The sequence below is a fragment of the Cupressus sempervirens genome, chromosome 4 (genome assembly GCF_028749045.1).
Source record: "Cupressus sempervirens isolate cs-2001-9-10 chromosome 4, ASM2874904v1, whole genome shotgun sequence".
NCBI classification, from domain to species: Eukaryota; Viridiplantae; Streptophyta; class Pinopsida; order Cupressales; family Cupressaceae; genus Cupressus; species Cupressus sempervirens.
In genome coordinates, this window is record NC_143121.1 from 579,620,050 (window position 1) to 579,643,047 (window position 22,998).

General features: G+C 38.3%; 1 protein-coding gene across 4 annotated transcripts in view; it reads left to right on the top strand.

The window, feature by feature from the left end:
* Positions 1–22,998, top strand: part of DBR1 (debranching enzyme 1) — a 125,890-nt gene that overhangs the window by 7,777 nt on the left and 95,115 nt on the right. For all 4 annotated transcript variants that reach the window (XM_089826004.1, XM_089826007.1, XM_089826005.1 and 1 more), the window contains 3 exons: positions 750–811; positions 12,913–13,029; positions 13,192–13,349. In XM_089826004.1, coding sequence (XP_089682130.1) covers positions 806–811; positions 12,913–13,029; positions 13,192–13,349 — 281 coding nt within the window. In that variant the 5' untranslated portion in view covers positions 750–805. The remainder of the gene's footprint in view (positions 1–749; positions 812–12,912; positions 13,030–13,191; positions 13,350–22,998) is intronic.

Here is a 22,998-nt window from a genome sequence, read left to right on the forward strand (position 1 = left end):
TAAATAATCTTTATTGTAAATTTGTGGGTACTTGTAGTAATATGCATTAACAAGCGGAGGATGACAACTAATGCTATAACATTAATTTAGTGCTATGATAGATAGGTTACTGGAAGGACTGTAGAAAATTGATATTATTGTTACTGTTTTATAGTTTTCCTTTTTTTGAATATTATTGTTGTTCATGATATCCCATGTTTAAAATTTAATATCATGAGAAGTTCCCCCGAGGCTCCCCTATCTACAGGCATTCCCCATCCTAAAATGGAGTTTTTGGTGAAGGGAATGCCGTATTGTTTAGAGGGTAAAAATTCCCTAATTATTTTAATCTGAACCAATTATTAGGAATGTTGTGTTGCAAGTTGTAATTTTCATTTTGTGATTATGCCTTTTATCCATCAACGAAAAAATTATTTCATGATCTGGTATAGAGGAGTTTTCTTGAACAAGATGATCACTCATTAACCATTGTTGGAATTTTCCCTTTTCCACGAATTAAATTAGATATGTAATGGGTATTATTATTCTTCAATTGAAAAATAAATGTTAGATAAGAAATTTAAGCTCCCCTATTTGCAATGTTTTTTATAAAATGGACTTTCATACTTGTTATATAACTTTATGAATGTAAGGAATTAAATTTGTCTTGGTTAGTTTATAAAATGTTGTCCAGAACATTTATACTTTTGATTCATTTAAGATATTGGCTCCCTATCTCCTGAGTTAATCTGGACACTGTTGTTTGGCAGGTTACCAAGTTGCAAAACAGTGAATATTGCTTATATTGATTTGCCATAGTTTTCCCATGAAGGTAATATTCTATGAACTCTTCTTTGTTACTTACTAGTTTGCTTTTGTAAAAGAGGGATCACAGCTTGTTCTATTCAGAATTTTAGATTATCAGTGACATTTTGGTGATTCCTAGTATGTTCTGCATTTTCATATGAAATCATCATATATATATATATATATTTTGATAAGCAAATAGCATGTGAGCAATGTTTCTGGATTAGATTGTGTGAGTTTTTTTAGCATCATAGGGTGCAAATAGCAGCTAATGGGTGCACCCATTATATTGATCTGTCAAAAAGTTACATCCAAATACTTTCCACATCGTTTTATTATGAACCAGTAGCCCTTCTAACTGTAAGCCATCTACAATTGCCTACCTATGAAAGCTCCTTCTGCAAAATGGAGCCACATAAACACTTAAGTTCCCACTACAAAATGGAGCAGTTTTTTTTTTTTAACATTAAATAGTAGACCATCTGCCCTACTATGCTGCTACAAAATGGAGCAAAGTTAAAGAGATCTGTGACACTAAAGCTTTGTACATTTCCTTTTAAGTTTTAATACTTCAGCCCTATACCAAACACAAGATCCATGTAATGCTCCGTCAGGGAACCCAAAATAAATTAACCTATTATGTCACTAAATTTGCTAATTTTTTTTTAAAGAAAAAAAATATAATAGAACTTTTTTAATTTTTAATTTTTTTTTAATAACTCCCAAAGTCTCTTATTTGTTTTAATCTTAACAAAAAAAAAACATATCAAAAGCAATAACTCACATACATACATAAGCAATACAATAACAATTACATCTCACAAGGGTTCCAAGACGTTGAATTACACACATAAGTTTTATGAAGATTAAATCTGATAAGTAAACAAAGTCTATGTCATAGAATAAATAATAAGTATGAAATCATATGAAATAATATACAAGTACATAATATGCCACATGGCATAACCAAAATGCATAAGCATCCTTTGTACAAGTCATAGGGTATGAAATGCTAAAAGAATATACATCATATAAGATACAACATCTCATAGGATCTAAAATAATCAAAGTACAATAAACTAGAATATGACTATAGAACATAATCACAAGATCAAAAGAATAGAACATCTGCACAAGGTACATCCAACATCGGCATCCAACTGTCAGATCTCAATAGTTTAAGAAACACTACCACCCGACTTTGTGGAACCTAAACGGCCCCCTCCCATAGTGCTGAGGAGATAATCTCAAGTTCCAAACGGATAACAATCCAAAAGTTATAACAAGAATCTAGGTCAAGGAGTCCCGATAACAATCTATCTCAAAGGTACCAAGTACACAAATAACATCTAATCCTAGAGGCAACAAAGACACTTAGGAAACCTAATATGCATGTGGGCAAGTGGCATCACATGAGTCAACTCTAAGGTTACACTGACAGTCTCTCTAGACTCCGACCCCCTAGTGGCTCTATGTGCATCAGTGTCTTTTCTTATAGACGAGGCATACTAACGAGGCAAGGTGGCAACCAAGCATCCTCTCTACTCCCATCCTAACCTGTTCTAGCACTCGAGGCATGGGCGAGATACATACTGACTCTTGTTAATTCTTTTTAACCCCATTAATGAAATATTATCACTTATTAATACAACTTACAATGGGTTACCTAGGCAACCTCTTTAGGGCTCCGACCTCCATTGCAAACCACTTCCCAACATACACAAAGATAATTCTATCCTAAGCTCATAATAGAGAATCTCATAAAATCACAATATCCACATCAGTCCTATATAAGCAACTAGAAAGCACAATAAATAATTGATCAATCCCTCAAAGATTATATCATGAAAATCACAATATGAGCTTACATAACAGAACTAGTTCTCACCACAGAAACACATGAATGCATCACAATGATTGGGAATGAAACAATTGGGACTAACAACACAAAACAACATCGTCAATCAATCCCTTCCCAAACCTCTGGTAAACATACCTAATTGGTTAAATACTAGGTTTTTGCCAAACCCATCGCAAGATAAAGCACAAACAAAATGTCAATAGGTATATAAAACAAGTGTAATTATTTAATTATTTTGGTTTATGATATCAATCCATAAAAATTGATTAATTGTCTCTCCATCTTAAATGTGATAATAATAAACTTTTAAAATAATAACAAATGTAATAATCCTTATTTAAATCAACTTTAACGTAATATAAAATCCCTTAACTTTCAATAAAACTCTCTCCACATCATTTTATTATGAACCAGTAGCCCTTCTAATTGTAAGCCATCTACAATTGCCTACCTATGAAAGCTCCTTCTGCAAAATGGAGCCACATAAACACTTAAGTTCCCACTACAAAATGGAGCAGGTTTTTTTAAACACTATATACTAGTAGACCATCTGCCCTATTATGCTCCTACAAAATGGAGCAAAGTTAAAGAATCTCTAACGCTAAACCTTTGTACATATCCTTTAAATTTCTAATACTTCTTCAGCCTTATACCAAACACAAGATCCATGCCTTACAGACAGATTTCAGGTCACAATCAGCATAGTCTTTGAGCACCATGGGCTTTCCCTTAGGCTCTGCCAATGATGTTGAGCATTTGCTAGAGAATTCTGCCTTACTTCCTCCATTGTCTCCTCTGTTTCCACTCTTGCAGTCGGATTCAAAACCCTCCTTGATGAAGCCCAGCAAACCTTCATCCCAAATTTACTACTGAAACCACTTGCTCTTATCCTCTTCCTAAAAGCCCACAATCAATTTCAAGAAAGAAACATTATGTCCCATCATTTGCGGCCTTCATGGCATAGTTGTTAGGTCTAGATAATTAACAATGGGATACTTTGCCACGTTGCACCCCCTTCTGCAAACCACATAGAAATACTTTGGTAATAGGACAAGCAAATCCCCATTGATGTTCTTTGAAATTCTCCAACTCACTAAGAAAACCTCTGCTCACCAATATCTTGCACAATTTGTTGGCCATCACATTTGTCACCCCACTGTCTAGAATGGACACTAGGAACATGATAGACATGTTGGAGTTAAGTCTAACATCATTCTAATAGCATGCATGACCAAACAATTATTACGAAGTAATTGCTAAAATACTTGCTTAATATTAATTTTTATCGACAACCTTGCTTAATATCAATGATTATTAAGTAATTGGTAAAAATACTTGCTTAATATCAGTAAGTAATCACTGAGGTACTTATTAGATTTTATGTACCATTCCAGAGGGGCCTGCTTCAAGCCATAGAGAGATTTCACTAATCTGAGAACTTGATGTTCTTTATCGGCAACCTTGAAACCAAGAGGTTGCATCATGTAAACCTCTTTGTGGAGAGCACCATTCAGGAAAGCACTCTTGACATCCATTTGATTAACCTTCCAGCGAAATTGCGCTGCCATGGCTAAGACTAATTTGATTGTTCTCATCTTTGCAGTAGGGGCAAAGGTCTCCTCATAATTAATACCCTTACGCTAAGAAAAGCCTTTTGCAACTCAACGGGCTTTTTACTTATTTAAAGTACTATCAGATTTGTATTTGATTTTGTAAACCTATTTGTAGTCAAAGGGTTTCTTCCTTGGTGGAAGATCAGAAAGGACTTGGGTGTCATTCTTCAGCAAGCTTTGGTGTTTAGATGTCATAGCTTATTCCCACTTTGAAATTCCTTTAGCCTCGGAATATGTTTGAGGTTCAAACAAAGTGTGAATGTTGGCCATGAGAGCAAAGTTAATAGATTCTGTAGGTTTGCTCTTTTGTCGAGCAATTCCTCCATCAATGAGCTCATCATGACGAAGTTCAGCAAGTGTCTTAGCCCACCACTTAGGCCAGAGAGGAGAATGACCAACATTAGTATTGGGAGATGCTCTATGATCAGGTTCCTTATTTGAAGAATCTGGATCAAACATCTACAAATTTGGGTGATCCCGCAGGATAAGTTGGAGGTGTATGTACAAGGTTCACTGGTATAATTGGAGCCGTAGGAGCTACTGGAGCCCCTCCCCATTCGGTGGACCTAATAGAAGCTTAGCTTGCAAATCACGAGCCTTCATAGGTTGGTTTGTTGGATCAGGAACAAAAGAAACAGGTATGAATGGTCCTCGCTATTCATCAAAGACTACATCACGACTGTACAGGAGACAAGATGTCTCAATGTCAATCAAGCGGTAGGCTTTATGAAGACTATTGTATCCAACAAGCATGAGTTTCTGACTCTTGGCATCCAACTTGGTGTGGGACGCATTGGGGATCAAAACAAAAGCAAGGGAGCCAAAAACTTTAAGGTGACTGATTCTGGGCTTGAGACCTGACCAAACCTCTTCCAGAGTCTTAACTTTGACCACCTCTATGGGTGACCATTTCAAAAGATAAACTACTATGTTAATTGCTTCTGCTTAGAACTTCTTCGGAGTATGTCTATGTTCGCGCATGGATAGAGCCATCTCAGTGATTGTTCTGCTCCGACGTTCAACTACACTGTTTTGTTGTGGTGTGTGGGGTGTGGTTAACTGTCATTTGATGCCATGAGTATCCAAGAAGCCAGAGAATGCATTAGAACAAAGTTCCCTACCCATTTTTTGATCTAAGAGTAATAATAGATTTCCCAGACTCTTTTTCAATTGAAGCTTTAAACTTTTGAAATATAGGAAATGCATCCAATTCCTTTTTAAGAAAACATGCCCACGATTTTCTACCAAAATCATCAACAAACAATAGAAAATACGTGGACCCAAGAATAGGAGGAGTGGCCATAGGGCTGTAGATATCGACATGAACAGGCTGAAGTACCTGAGAAGCTCGCTATGACTTGCCATTGTGAAAGGTGTGCGATGTTGCTTCCCAGCCTGACATGCATTACAAACTCCAAGCTGTTGAGTCTGAATCTCTAGCAAACCAAGGACAAGCTCTTCTCGAGCAAGTTGAGAGATAATGCAAATTTAAGTGCCCATACTGCTAATGCCAAAGTGTGCTAATAGAAGACTGCCAAGCAGCCACAACTAAGTCCCGAGAATCACCAGAATCAGTAAGTCGGAAAAGACCAAGATCCGTTGGAACAATAGATTTAGTCGCCCTATCAGTGATGGTACACTGATGTGAACCGAAGGTGACATCCAATCGTGGAGAATGTTGCACCAACTGACTGACTGAGTGTAGATTCAATTCTATCCCTGGAACGTAGTTCACATCGAGGAAAATGGGATTCCCCCCAACACATTGCAATTTGAATGTTGCCTTTGCCCACAATGCTGTACTCTTCTCCGCCCCCAAAAATAACATAAGTTGAGTAAGGGTGGTAGTTAGTGAACCAGTCTCGACGGTGGGTGAAATGACGAGAGGCACCTGGATCAATGTACCAAGCAGACAACTTCACATGATTTGATGGTCTTTTAGCCTTTAAGGCATAAAAGACATTCTGTCTGCTCAGTGTGCTCTGCACTATTCGCTTTGGGTTGCAAACCTGATTGCTTAGATTGGGCAGCTAAGCCTTTCCTACATTCAACTTTCATGTTACTAAACTTGTGGCAATAGTTGCATTGAGTGTTCTTTTGGGAGCCTTCTAAAGTTGGAGCAGAGGACTTTTGCTGAGGCTTGCCTTTATCCTTTTGAAAGCATTTAGCAACAAAGACTTGCTCTGTGGAGGTGGAACTAGAACTGCTACCAAACTGTTGTTTCCATTGATTTTGCTGAAGCAGAAGTGTGCAGAGATCTATGAACTTCAGATCAACACCAAAAGACATGATGTTGAGAGTCTCAATAAAATGCTCGTAGGACTTGGGTAAACTCCTAAGAGTGATAACCACAATGTCTTCTTCCTCCATCTTGCGACCAATGGCAAGCAACTGATCATGGATTTCCTGAATCCTATTCAAGTGAGCTTGGAGTGATGTTTGCTCATCCATGATAATAGAAAATAGAGTGTTCTTAAAAAAGAAAGCTCTACTTTTGTCAGAAGTCTCATGAAGATTTTTGAGATGTGCCCATATCTCGACAGTTCTCTTGTAGGATGGAATGTGAGAGAGCTAATCATCGGCTACAGATAATTTGAGAAGCATCATCGCCTCCTGATTATTTAGATCCCATGTATCTTGATCAGTACCAGGGGCAGTTAGATGTTTAACACCTAGAACAATTTGATTAGTATTTCGCTATTCAAAAATTGCTATTATTTGTTGCTTCCAAGTGCCATAATTTTGACCATTGAATTTTGAATTGCTCGAGTATTATGCTTGTCAGAGATGCCATGGCATGATTTTTAATGAAAATGTGAAAATCTATGAAGGCACATACTTTGAGGCATAAAAATGGAAGACCTAGAAACTTTGAAGGGGTACCTAGAAGAGAGCTCAAAAAACCTAGAAAGAATATGTTGCCGGTTTTTAGATCTGCTAGCTCAAAAATCGAGGCACCCCAAAAAATCCGACAACAACCTAGTTGTGCCCTTGAAAAACCCATCAAGAATTTTTAGTCAATTTTTTTCAAGCCCAAAAATTAGTGTTTTGAACTGAAACGTCCTGGGCTGATAAAAGCATGAAATCAACTGCAAATCTGCTGCAGAAAACACAGTTTTTGGGCGCGAATTTGTTATTGAGGGTTTTAAGAAACCCTTGGCGTCGTTCCCAACCCTTTGTGTTGAAAAAATGGATGAAAATGCCCCAAAAACAATCATGTTTTTTTCAAAAACAACTCAGAAAAATGGGAATATTGATGGTCATTATTCTCAGACAAACCCTAGTTCGAAGCAGCTATTTCAAATTTTATTTTTCCGAAAATAGGGTCTGATAATTTCAGAAAAGAAATTATGATTTTCAGTTGTTTTTAAAGAAGTGGCCTTGATACCATATTACAAGGTAATTGGTAAAACACTTGCTTAATATTAATAGAGATCGAGAGGTCTATATATAGAAAAGAATTGAACGATCTTTCCTTAGGAAATTATGGCAAAGAATAGAAACATTCTATTCTAGCTAAAAGAAAGCTAAAGAAAGCTAATAGATAACTATAGATTAATTAATATTAGAAGCATTCTAATATTTACAATAGATTACAAATAGGTAACCATTAACTAATAATAGAAGCTATCTATTATTGTAATAATAATGGTCTATATCAAAAATCTGCCTTCATCTCTTCTCAAAAACTTTTTTTTTTTTTTTTTTGTATCTCATTCAATCTAGTAGTCTCACAGGAATATATATTGTGGTAGTCACTCTCTCTTATAACTCACCCTGCAGATACCACAAGGCAGTTTTTCATACCACAAGTTTGCAAAGAAGAACATAAAACTCCAATATCTATATCCAAAAATTTCTAAAGGCTATTATTTACCAAACGACCACCACCTAATATAATTTATTTCATTGGCTTTGAATCTTGTAAACTTGCCATCCTTACATCCTTTCCACATGCGAAACAAAGAGGTGGTTTGTGTTTAAGGGAGGTCTTGCCAAGCAATCCTTTGTTTTTTTACCTTGGTATTGTAGCAGACACCAATTCACCATTTACGATTCATTTACCAAAAAATAAAGAAAGCATAAAGGCCAAGTCCTTAAATGCTTGCCCTTTCCTTCACGTGTCATCATGAATGCACACCAAAACCTTTGGGCGTAAAGTGTTTGTAGGTGACTTTTCAAGTGCATCCCTGTAGATGGATTGGGCATCCTTCACTGGCCACCCCTATAGAAGGATAGGGATGCATCACTGATGCTAACTAACCATCCCGCCCTACTATGTCATTGCACCCTTGCTTGACTTGATCGTAGACCGATCCACTAGTTGCTTACTTATTCTAAGTCTTGCCTTCTGTCGTCAAATGACATTATTACGAGTTTATCTTTAATTGTTACATGGTCATTGATTTCATCCATAGATGGGGTTAATGAAATGATAGTAATTTGAATATCTTTGGAGCACACCTTAGAAGATTACACTAGGTGAGTGAAGTTGATGACAAGACTGCATGTAGTAGAGTCCAAGGATATTCCCTCTGTCTTGCATCCTTGAAGTAGAAGTAGAAGTAGAAGTAGAAATAGCTTAGATTCACAGGTTTAAATTTGTTGCACTTCGTAAGTTGGAAGTTGGAATATATTTTCATTGCACATTGTGAAGCCATATTATTCAAAGTCTAGTTGACATAGTCTTAGTGCACTAGTGTTGATACCAACATATCACATTATTATCACCAAGTGAAAGTCTACAATAAGAAGGAACCTGGTGATTGTCTCATTTGGTCACACAATCCATATACATTGTTTAGGATATGAGCATCCTTATTCGAGAGAGGATTTGAGTTTTGGTGTTTCATCTTGGAGCATTGTGTTTGTCCTGTATGTTGTAGTGGCATAAAACCCACATCAACAAGGACCTTACATACAATACAATGGTTCTAAACCATGGGTTCTTAAATAATGCATTAGGTGCATAGAGAATGAATTTATAGAATATTTTGATCATAGTAGCATTGCTCAATATCTGAATTGACCCAGGTAACCATAATTATAAACTAAACTAAGTTAGCTGGAATTTAATCAGGGGACTAAAGTTGGACGCAGAATTCATAAAATAGTGGAAACAAGCTGGTTTTGTCATTTCAAGCCAAATAGAATGAAGTATTCTGCTTTTCCGTTTGATGAATGTCATTCTTTTTTGTTTTGATTTTTAAAACTATAATGAGGGTTTTGCGATGGCAGTCCACTAGTTGGTTCCAGTTGTAGCATTCATTCAGTATTTAGGCGCAGTTCCTCTGGTTTCTTCCCTATTGTGATACAGTGTGGGGTTGAGGGTTTTCTGCAAAACCCAAATTGTGGCCATCAAGGTGACAAGGACTTTACTATTTCATACTTTCGTTGCATTTAACCAATCCACAATAAATCATTTCAATCTCTTGAGAATCAATTTATGTCAACAAGAACCTAATTGCAGAAGATGAAAAAATGAAAAAAAAAATGCACACATGTTTTGTAAAGGTTCTCAATACGAGACATTAAGATATACAATAAAAATAAGTTAATTTAAACTTATTATTGAAGGAATAAACAAAATTGATAATTTCACTCTAATTTTTATCATCAGTAATTAAAAAAAGCCATTGCAACCAAACCAAATTATCAACAAAGACTATTGGGAATTATCAACTTCTGTTCAAGATAGCAGTTGTGTTGGCATGATAATAAGCATGCCGTCTGAATCAATATTCGAGCATTACATGGAAGTATTTACAGCCAAACACCGTAGCCAAACTAGGTGGTTGCGTGTGAGGACGACATCCACATCGGGACCAATGGAGTCTATTGAGGAGAGCTCTTGCCTAAGAATATATATGTTGGTTACAGGGATTAATGTTGTCAGAATTAACATAGATGAGCACAAACTGTTATACAACCCTCATCCTGTAGATTCGGTTTGAGGTATGACAGCCATTTACAGAAAGATTAATAACAGTAGTATACAGTTATGATTGGTAATCACAACAGGTATATAAAGAAATATAATCAAACACATGTCTTTCATAATTGGTCAAAGCCATTGCGGCTAGGAAAAGTAACCAAGGAATTAAAAACATTATTAATCTATGTATATTTGATATCTGATATGTTCCCTTGTGGAAGATGCTCGAATCAGATCATAGTAGGTTGTGACAGCAGTGCAAGCAATTCACTTATACATGTCAGAGGTAGAATCTATATTAAAGGAGTATAAACCATTATCGACACATCAGAGACAACACATACAACAAAGAAGCACTCCATAAACAATTCTAGAATATCAGAAACGGCATATATCTCTGCCAGGGAGCATTATATCCACATCAGAGACGACACATACAACCAAGAAGCAGTGCATAAACAATTCTAGAATATCAGAAATGATATATATCTCTGCCAGAGAGCATTGTATCAACCTGTGTAATTGCAGCATGAATCACTAACGAAGACTAGAGACAGCCATTCAGGAGGTTGTGCAAATTTATATTGTTACATCAGACACAGCATTCATATTGTAAAACAGCATCCTTTAAGCATATTAAGGTTCAACATATGCATTTAGAATTACCAGTAATAGACATATCATTGTATCTGCATTGTGTTGCATTGTTTATTGCTTGTTGATCAATGAATAAAATAATCATCTCAAAGAAGGAAGTGCATAAATCAAGTAGTGTGTCATAAATACTGAAAAGGGGACATTACAATGGTATCAGAGCTTATAATCCTGCCAGCTTGTTGGATTAGCAGTCAGATCAGTAGAAAATGGAAGTGACCGAGGAGCTAGTATAATAAAGAGGGTCAAAAATGGTAGAAAATGAAAGACTTAAATAATCACTTGGATCGATCCATCAAAGGACAAAGAAGTATTAAGAAAAATAGGCTCAATTAGTGAAGACGACATCCACATTGGACCAATGAAGTCCATTGACACATCAAAGACGGCTCATATAATGGAGCAGCAGTGCATAAACAATTCCAGAATATCAGAGATGGTATATACCTCTGTCATAGAGCATTGGATCAACCTGTAATTGCAGCGTGAATCACTAACAAAGATCAGAGACAGCCATTCAGGTTGCTGTGCATATTTATATTGTTACATCAGAGACAACATTCATATTGTAAAACTGCATTCTTTAAGCATATTAAGGTTTAGCATATGCATTTATAACTACCAGTAATAAACATATCATTGTGATTATATTGTATCTGCATTGTTTATTGCTTGTTAATCAATAAAATAATCATATCAAAGAAGGAATTGTATAAATCAAGTAGGGTCTCATAAATACCAAAAAAGGAATATTACATGTTTACAGACCCATTACTTTTTTCTGCTAGGAAAGTCTATAAAAACTTGCTGTGTGGTGTTAAATTGGCGAGTCTTGCCAAGAAACTTGTTTCTTGCATTGAAAAATATGCTAGTCCTTGGCAATTTACAATTCCAAAGAATCTTCAAATTCTTACAAGCCTTGTGAGAACTTGCGAGGACTGTAAAGCCTGATCTGGAATGTACATCAGAAGCTAATGGTGATGAAGCCTTGGATGGAGGGAACCTTGAGTGGCATAAGACACTTCCTGTATCCACAAACACTGCCCAATCTTCAAGTCTCACCCACTAAATCTATGAGCTAATGGTAACCTTTGACAAGAGGGATACTCCAACCTTTGATTTTATGTCTCGGTAAGAAGATGAAATATACTAATGAGAAAGCATCGTTGAAGTTGAAGTTGCCCAAAGAGAATGATACTAGAGATTTGCCATTCCAACAACAGGTAAACAATGCTGCTACCATGAGTCTGCACCCAAATACACAATGATGTAGATTGTTAAGGACATGAAAAATTTAAACTTGATAGGGATGAGATAACAAGAAGTCATTGCTACTGTTACAGATCACCCCACATATTATGATAAGGTTTGTCGAGCTGCTATGTGGGAACAGGCTGGTTCAAACCAGGGCTAGGTGCCATCAGATTTGCAAAATTATGGTTAGGTCTGGTCTCGAAATCTGAATCAATTTGACATGTTTGCATTTGGTGGTTGTGGATTGGGAGATGTATGGGTATTCAAAATGGGTGCCCAATGGGATGAATATAACAAGGAGCCTTTATAGCTCCAATATTTCTGAGTTGAGGACAATGGTTGAGAATTTTGCAATAGTTCAGCAGTTAGTTCTTCAACAATAGAGAGAATTTGAAAAATGCATAAATTTGTGCTTTAAATGGAGAGAATTAGGTTTATTTGTTACACAATTGGGTATCAAGAGGATTTAAGATTGCAGGACATAAATCTAAAACAAATCGTGATACTCCTGCAGATAAGTTACCACCTCATCATTAAGATCTTCCTTGATCTTAGCTGAAAGTATTATGGATATGGATATTTGGGATGATGATTGAAGCATCACAGTTTTTGTATTAGATGCTTTGAAGCTATATTTAGTCATATTGTGTCTGCAAAAACATTTGATATGTATTTTTATTAACTATACTTTGTTTTCAATAGAAAAATAGTATTCTTCACCTGGTTTTCAATTGGCTTTTGTCAAGCATCCAATTGGGAATGTGGTGTGCTCCTGAGTCCTTATTAATGGTTTTGATTCTCTTTTGCAGATTGCAGTTGAAGGATGTGCCCATGGGGATCTTGACAACATTTATGACACTTTGAGGCACTTGGAAGAATTGGAAAATATAAAGATTGATCTTCTTATCTGTTGTGGTGACTTTCAGGTTATATATTGCAGCTTAACTGTTCCACAGTAAACTATATGATTTATAAAATTGGGATATGCAATCCAATTGGTGTTGATAAATTGAATGATGGCAAATGCACAGAAAAGGGTTAATTGACTCCTTTGCAAATGTTTTGCTTGTTTTTTTCCTCCCATACAGGCTGTAAGGAACGAAAATGATCTGGAATCAATGGCTTGCCCTGTCAAATATCGGACTATGAATACTTTTTGGAAGTATTATTCAGGACAAGAAGTAGCACCAGTTCCAACCTTATTTGTGGGAGGAAATCACGAAGCATCAAATTATCTGTGGGAACTGTGAGTTATTATAGTCCTCATACATCATGCCAATAGCATCTGAATTAGTTTGACTTCAAACTGAAAAAGTATATGCATATGATTCATTGTTCTAATGCTTATGCGCTTTATGATGCTATTGACTTTAATGTGCATTCCTTAAGTCATCCATGCCCTCATTGGTATTTCCTAGTAAAAATTATCAGTGTCATAGCATTCCCAAATTTTTAGTGAGATAATTGGAAACCTAGTGATTTGATGCCTGCCATAACTTAAAAAGCTTTTGTTGACTGTTTTGAAAAAAGTTAGAAATGTTCAAATTTACCGTATTGTAAATTAAGTTTTTTAGATCATCGCTCCAACAATTTTAGAGATAGATAAACTGCATGGTGTAATGCTATTTTGCACCTTATAGTAAGTTTAGTCAGGTTACGAGGCAAGAGCCTACAACACAATGGTAACTTGTCAGCCTCTCATTTAGGAGGTCTTGGTTTTGAGTCTGCTCGAGCCTAACACAGTATAATGATTAATTTTAATAAACAATAATAATAATTAATCTAGGCTTTCGGCCCATTACCTATAAACAAAACAAGTTTAGTTAGGTTATGAATATCTTTGCATGGTTAAATTAGGAAATAAAAGCACATGTCGACTCTTGTCAACTTCTTTGATTGATAGGATTCTTTGCTACCTCTGCCTCATTCATCTTGTTGATTAATAGTGGCTAGGTGCTACATCACCCTCATCTCTATGAGTTCACATGATATCTCTAGTCCTCTGCTTGAGTATTTCCTCTTGTTCACTGCTATACTTGCGGATACTTGTCACCTTGGCGTATGCATGTCTAGAGTCCATATATTCTAGTTTCTTTCCTTGTTTTGAATGCTCTTGAATATATGCATTGGAATGTTGTTATTTCATATTGCACTGGTGTCATACTGATGTTTGATCTTTGGGAGATTTATTGCATAATCCTTTTATAATCTATCTCGGTGTTGGATTGTATGAACCCTGCTGGTCCAACCTCTACCCAATCTGAAACTGTTTGTGTTTTTGGTATTTTTGCAAGGTTTTGTATTCTTTTGGTTTCTGGATATATATGCTTTTTTTTGGATTTTGAAAATAATTGACAAAACAACCATGCTTGCATGAAAGTAATTCTGAAACTAATTTCCAAAGCATAGAACTGGAGATGCTTTCTTGAAAAGCATATACAATGCACTGAGGAAATGATTTATCAAATTTTGAAAATAATGTTGCAGCTAAAAGAACCATCAAATTATACCACCTTGAAATTGCTGATTAGCCTCTCTGAAATATGTGCAAATCCTTTTATAATGCTAGACGTTCAGATCTGGACAGGAATGAACACAAAATTCAAGGTTTCTTAACCTAGAAAGGCTCATACCAAGGCTGGGGGTCTCACATGGGAGGATGGAATTGTACAGCGAGCAAAACAATGAACTTATTTTGCTGAAAATGGTGGCAAGTTCCTGCTACAAACCGACCATGATGGAGTTCTGTATTCACACTTTAATTCAGCTCTCTAACTTACTGAAACCTCCTGATTCTTCCCCGCTGCGGCACAAGTAGACTTCTGTATGAAGCCCACAGACAGAAAGATTTAGCTAATCTTTCACAGCCTCAAGATTGCATAGACACTGATGAGATTTCATCCTCCAATGCGGAAGATAGCTGGACCTTAGGTTTCAATGCACAAATCCCAATTCATCACAAAGCAAAGTCAAATAGTCATCTCATAATGAGTTCGATTTGCTTTTGGGCACTCTATATATTTCCTCTACTTGGTTTGGTCGACATGGCTTCATTAACAAGCCTCTTTAATGACTTTATATTTGCTTTTGATTTTATAAGCTTACTCATAATATTCCTTGGTTTGGTCGCCAACTTTTATTGAATCATTTAATGCTCATTTTTGATGTCTCACATGTTTACTGTCACGGATAACTAGTTTCAATACATGCTACAAAAGTAATGGAAAAGCATAATACAGATTTAAATGCTACACAATGTTTGAGGAAACCAGATTGTTTATTCCATTAATGTTTCTTTCAAGTACATCACACCACAGTACAACTCAGACTAGGCACAACTATAATTTGATATGATATGATATCTTTTCCCATTCAGTACAAGAATACATGTATTGCCTGAAAGGCTGCGATTCAACCGTCGTGACATAATGCCTTTGGCAAATAACACTTCCTAACACACAATTAGCTATTCCTGAAATATAATTTACCCGACAACATCACCCCCCGCAAAAAGAAAGTCATCCCCTGATGACACAAAACAAAAGGGAGACAATGTTTTGCACTATCTACATAAGAGAAGACAAACTAAGATGAAGATGAAGGGGGCTGAGGTAGTGTCCCCGGAGCTGGCTGAGATGCTGAAGGGTTCAGCTTTGCATACAATTGGTACACTTGCAGGGTGTGTACTATCAAATCCTCTTCTGCTTTCATCTTTGCTTCCACTGCCTCTTTCAACATCTCCGCAATCTCCAATAACTCAACCTCCTTTACCTCAGACTCCTTTTTAGCCTTGGTCAACTGCGTCTCCCACATACACTTATCCTTTGTAGGTACCTCCAACTGAGTCATGAGCTGCTCGCTCTCTCTCCCAATCTGACTACTGGCCGGGTAGTCATCTCCTCCCGATATCACGCTGTTGCTACCCTATCTGCCTCACTTCGCTGCCTAGCATAGTAGGTGTCCCTGTACACTTGTGCTATCTCACGAGTAAGGCTCTTAACTCTGCTCTGAACCACCGACTCCTTAGCAGTCCAATCCTGCAACATCTTTGGAGTCTCTGTCGTCGGCCATCCATGTGCCTCAAAACATGTGCTAAAGCCATTGACTCGCATGAATGAAAGTACATGATCCAGCTCTTTGACAACATCCATCAAGGCTCTACCCGTGCAAAAACCACAACTTGACGACCTCCAGCCCACCATGTTTGCTAAGTATGCTTTGATATCTTTGCCAGGAGTGTCCCTTGGTGGCTCTATGGCTGGTTGATCTTGTACAACTTGTACCATAGCTTGGGATGTCCCTACTCCGGGTAATTCCTAATCCATCCCTCCTGTATGACATTCTCTATCTTCTATAACAACTACTTCTCCTCCTTTTGTACTATCCAACTCCATGACCTCTGAAGGAGGTACCTCTCTCATAGGGTGACTGAATAGAAGGCCCTCGTGAGACTGGTGTGATCTAGAACTGCTGCATCAAGTAGGTACTCACATGCCCCACCACCAGACGCCTCCGCCTAGGTACCATTCTTGGAGAACTTTCTCCTATTGGCCCAACCACACCAACAAAACTATCCTTCACTAGCTTAACCAACAATGCAATATCTATTGTCACCATAGCCTCCAACCCAACCAGCTCTAATCTGACCTGTGACTCCCCATATGGTTCGTTGCTTGCTATCTTGGGTATCTCCATAATCTTGACCTCCTTGGGCATGACTCTGGGTGGTGATGATTGAGACTGCATGAATCCTCCAATGGGAAGCACAACTATTGTTTGCGAGTTCCTACTCTAGGTAATTCCTAATCCATCCCTCTTGTATGACATTCTCTATTTGCTATAACTACTATAGCAGGTGCCACTACCTCTCCTCCTTCTGTACCATCCAACTCCATGACCTTTGAAGGAGGTGCCTCTCTCATAGGGTGACTGAATAGAAGGCCCCCGTGAGACTGGTGTGATCTAGAACTGTTGCATCAAGTAGATACTCAGATGCCTCACCACTGGACGTCTCTGCCTAGGTACCATTCTTGGAGAACTCTCTCCTATTGGCTCAACGACACCAACAAAACTATCCTTCACCGGTTTAACCAACAATGCAATATCTATTGTCACCAAGCCTCCAACCCTATCAACTCTAATTTGACTTGTGACTCTCCATATGGTTCGCTGCCTACTATCTCAAGTATCTCCATAATCTTGACCTCCTTGGGCACAACTCTGAGTGGTGATGACTGAGACTGCATGAATCCTCCAATGGGAACCACAACTATCGTCTCAGGTACCACTATGGGAGCTCTCTCTGTCGTCATCACTATAGTCGGAGTCATATCAATGTGTACGCTGACCTGTCGAAAAGCAGGGATAGGAGCAATGCTGATAGTGAGCGTCAAATGTGCTGTAGTAGGTAGGAGAGGTTGTGCAAATAATATCAGAGGCTTAGTGACTACCTCAACCTCATCCTCCCTGCCTACTTGAATGCTATTCCCCCTCCTTTGTAGCACTCTCATTGTTTGATGTGGCCTGGCATTTACTATTTGTGTCCCCACGGTCCGATCTTGAGCCAACCTCCTACTTGGACCGCTTTTGCCCTGTGGCCGCCTTTTGTCCTCCAGGTTTGTCCAAGTGACGCCACCACATGATAGGAGGCTCACTTGGTGCCAAGGGTCCTGGTTTGAACTCTAGAATGTCTAGGGGTATTCGTCTAAATGTAGCATCTAGAAACAATCCGATAGCATAATGTGGCATGTTGAAGGTTTTGTGCTGCAAGGTCAAATTCATACATGCATTCAGATAGTTTTCTTGCCCAATCATACACCTTACCACCCATTAAGTTGTTCATGAGTGTAATCTGTGGAAAGGCTATATCAGAAGCACGATCGGATCCTGTGAGCCTGTTCTTTACCATATACATGAGGCATCATCAATGCCCTTCTTTGATGAAGGATTTTTTCACTCCTATGCTTTTTTAAGACTTCTCGAGAGAATCTTTTGCTGCATGCCAGAGGTTTTCCTTACATACTAGTCGTATGTAAAATTTTGTTACCTTTAGACTTGTTTTCTTCACCTTCAGGTCAATCTTGTGCCCCTTTCGAGGTATGTTGAACACCCTCATGAATTGAGCGGCTGTGAATGAAATTTGTATATTGCAATCCAAGTAGGAGACAATGCTGATTTTCAAATGCCTGTCATACGTCTCAACCATTGCATACAAGGAGCCCTCAAAGTCCTTAATATGAAAAAATGGACCTTTGAATGACCCACTGTACCTATGCTATCCTCAAGTTGTCTTTGATAGGATCATTCTTTGGCATCTTGTGCCACCATTTCCTGCACATCCATTCAAACCTTCAAAGAGTATGCTTTGCAGCATCACATAATCCCTAGAAGAAGTTGTAGGCGCTATTGCTACTTTTGGTCTTATGTTCTTCTTTCCTGTGTCAATGTGCCCTGTAATTGGAACATGAGAAGGTAGAACCTGTGCATTCTTTGTCATGCTTCTACTTCAACCAGAGTTGCTTGTTTGCTTTTGTAATTTCATTTTCCAAGTTCTCTTTTTGGTTGAGTCCATAGTAATGACTTTCCTCTTGTTGTTTGGGTGAGAAAAATGGGTTAGGGCTTAATGTTGAACCTGACTTCTATGCTTCAGCCGACTTTCTATCCTTTAGTTGCTCCTTGAACTTTCCTCGTTACGCCTAATCTTTCACTTCTCTGGCCTGCACTCTAATGCATGCGTATGGCTGCCAAAGTCATGGACGCTTACATTCTTTGCTATCTAGAACTTTTGTGTTAGGAGTTTGTTTGCTAGTCATTTTGTGTGTTTATATTTTTCTTTGTATAGTTTGTCTATACTCTTCTCTATATTCACCACAGCACCTATTGCGCACAATACCCCCTTCGGTCATGGCTACTTTGATTATGTTTTATTTCCTACTTGGACATGTCTTCCTGATGCTTGGTTGCTCTTTTGAACTTCTTTTTTTTCTCTATGTATGGGTATATGTATTTGTACCACTGCACATTCTTGATAGTACTGTCCTCTTTGCCTCTAGAAAGTATACGCTTCGAATGGTGGCTTTATCTTATAGGCCCTGCAATCTCTCCTCCAAGTCACTCATATGGTGTTTTTGGTGCCGTACAGACTTTCCAGTCCTTTTGGCAAAGGAATTGTGCCTCTCCTATGTGCTTCTTGTAGCATGTGTGGTTTGTGCGATAACCTTTAGTTGGTCCTTTTGGTACTACACTTTCTCCCCTGATAGTATCTCAATCACGCCCAACAAAAACTACCTTTCCTTTATCTCCTTTCTGTACTAGGTCCATCCTTCAACGATTTCTATCTTGTTTTCGTGGTCTTTACTTGTCGGCATTTGCTTGCCGTGTGGGATACCTTTAAAGTCTTTTTGCAGGGCTGTACCATAGAGTTCATCTGTTGTACACCGTATGGTGAGATTATTGATGCCTTGTGGGCTACATGATTATGTCTCCTACGCTGACGAGCTTTTGTCTCCAGAAAGGCCGTATGATGCTTTTATTTAATTATTTATTCTCTTTATGTCTATTTTGCAATTAAGGAACTTCTTTGGTGATCGTACTATAAGCCTATACTCAACTGCACTGTACGACGATTATGCTTCTGTCGTACGATGATAATTTCCTCTATAGACCGTATGGTGAAATCTCGTTATGGCTTCGGCAGAATGAAACTATGTTTCTTCCTTTTGATTACTTTTCTCCCTTTCCCTGCCTCCTACAGTGCTTCGAGAGTCATTCCACATGCCAAGTTTGTATTCAATATGGATTGTTCGATAATGCTAACCTAGGGGTTGTACAGACTAAAAAAAGAGTGAAAAATCTTAAATTTTGTGATTAGTAGTTTGATCACATGGTTGATAAAATGTCCCCCGTGATCACTTGTAATTTGGATGGGGATGTCATTTTGCGTGATCATTTGTTCATGTATGAATTCTTTTCTAGTCAAGGTCAAGTTGTTTGGTAGAGCTCATTCTTCAACCCACTTTGTAAGATACCCCGTTGCTACAACAATGTACCTACACTGTCGTGCTTTGCTCGCTTTGAGCGGTCCCACAAAGTCCAGTCCCCATCTTTCAAATTGTTCCTATGCATGGGAGGGGTTTAGAGGCATGAAGTCCCTCTTCAGAGGCTTCCCTGCTCTGTGGCACGTATCACAACTTACTACCCACTCGTGCATCATTGTAGACTGTTGGCCACCACAATGCGATCAATAACACCTTTCAAACTATTGTATCCAGTCTAGTGTATCCTCCCGTGGAACCTTCATGTGCTTCCCAATGTATACTCGGGACTTCCTCTACCATGACGCATTGGTGAACGACTTGGTTTGGTCCCATCTTGTACAACAATCCATTCATCAGCTGAAATGTCTTGCTTCTCAGCATCAACTCTCTTCGCTCAATTGGTTGCATCTTGCTTGAAAGTTGTTCGGTGGAGAGATATTCGTAGTCGTACACCATCCTAAGAGCTTTCCTCTTTTCACACTATAGTTCTTCTCAGCCTTGGACAAAAGCTAACTTGCAAAATAATAGGGTGATCCAGTCCATAGTCGCTTGTTTGTGCTAAGGTTGCCCCAATTGCAAAGTTTGACGCATCTACGTGCACATGGAACTCCTTGTGTCATTTTGGGTACAAGGGGATAGGTGCTCCCACTAGCCTTGTCTTGAGCTCTTTGAATTCTTTCCCCTACTCTGTTCCCCACATGTAGGGCTCTCCTTTCCGAGTTAGCCTATCAAGTGGGTAGGACATAGTATCCAATGTGTCCTAAGATTCAAGAATGACTTCACCTTAGTCACATCTATAGGAGATTCCATCCCTGTATTACCCATACCTTCTCTGGATTTGTCTTCAAGCCAACTTTACATACTATGTGTCCTCGTAATTTCCCTTGTGGCACCATAAATTTGCACTTGTTAGGATTAAGTGCTAATTGAGCCCATCAACATCTCTCCATACATTCCTTGAGGGATACCAGGTGCTTGTCCTTGCCACTGAAGATGGACCAATCATCAAGAAAATCTTTAATGTTTCTGACGGATATCTTGTTCAAGATGTGCAAGGTGATTCTTTGGAACGTTGGCAGAGCATTACAGAGTCCGAAGGGCATTCTGTTGTATGTGTATGCTCCATCTTCTACTATGAAAGTTGTTTTAAGCTTTATCGTCCTCCGATATTTGGTTGTAGCCAGAAAAACCATTCTTAAATGAATAAATTTCATGTCTTGCAACCTCCTTTAAAATGCAATCCATGAATGGTATTGGAAACAGATCCTTGATGGTGACTACGTTCGAACAACAAATGTCTACGCATATTCTGATTTGATTGGCATCCTATTTCAGTGAAATTATTGTAGGAGACACGCACCCACTTGTCTATACTTGGAATATTATGCCTGCATCCAACATTCTCTCGATTTCTTTTTTTGCTCTTGCCGCATAGTTTTTATTAATCTTGTACGGGCACTTCTGTACAGGTACTAGTGGGATACGGTGGATGCAAAGTTCAGGTAGAACCCCTTTTACAACCGTGTATGTCCAGGCAAATACATCTCTACATTCCATAAATTTTTTGAATGTGGTTGTCTATTGTATGGGATTCCAGTCCTCACCCACAAAGATGTTCTTTGGATTGGTTTCGTCTCTGAGGTTCATTACCTTCATCGAAGGCACTTCATATTTTGAGTTTCTCATTGACGAATTGGTGTGCAGACTTCCACTATATGCATCTCCCCTTCTTTGTATATGACGTATTCTAAAGGAAACAAAGGCATTTCTTCTCCTTCATCCATCTGCAACATGTTGTAGTGGAGTAGTTCATAGTCTTCCATTTGCCAATGGAAGTGTCCGTTTGATGAATTCAAATTATCTTCGGAACACCTTTCTATATCCAGAATTTCCTCTCAATATGTTGTTTCCCTTCATTAATTTTCTCTTCTACATTTGAATTAGAGGATGCAAGATCTTCACTCACCATTTGCGTACAGAGATCGATTGTAAATTTTCTACCACCTCTCTCCATTGAAAGAGTATTCTTCTTCCAATCGTGATTCACCTTGGCCTACACCAACCATCTCCTTCCAAGAATAATGTCATGCCCTTTCCGCTTTAATGGTATTAGTATGAAATCCAATATGAACGGTTAGGTTCCAATCACAACTCTGTGCCATCAAGGTTACAATAGGTTTGATGTTGTGCTGGTCGACACCCACAAGTTGAAATGTTGACAACCACAATATAGGTTGCCCCAATCTCCTCCATGTTTCTTTCGGCAAGATGTTGACACTGGAACCTCTGCCCGGAATCGTGTCCATCAAGATGGTTGCTAAAATACCCATTTTAACCACAGTTGGATGTCTTCCAGTGTTTATGACCAGTAACATGGGGTCCTCTACAGTCCCGAGAGGAGTCTCTTTCCGAATAGAGTTTTCCCCTTCACCCTCGGTTCCCTTTGCCTTAGGTGCCTTTGGAGGTGGTGTCGTACAATGCGGTCCTTAGCCATGACATGGCAGCCAGAAGGTGCTTCAACTTGATGGGAATCTTTGTTTGCAATACTTGTCGTACAATGTTTTGTTTGGCCTGACCCCTTAGTGAGTTGTTGGCCATATTGTTTGTTTGTCTTCTTTCCTCCATCATTTCCTTCTTAGTTGTTGTCTTTGCTTCTTGTATTCATCTTTTCTCAGTTTTGGGGTTTGAGTATGTAACCTTCTTCGCTTGCACTTAAGTAACAATGAGGACCTCCTCGTGACTTTCGATTTTCAACATATTTACTATTTGCTTTTGACACTCTGCGTCATGTTCTCGAGGACCACACCACTAGCATAAAAATTGTGGCACTTTTGCCCTTGAACAGTCTCGTACAATGTG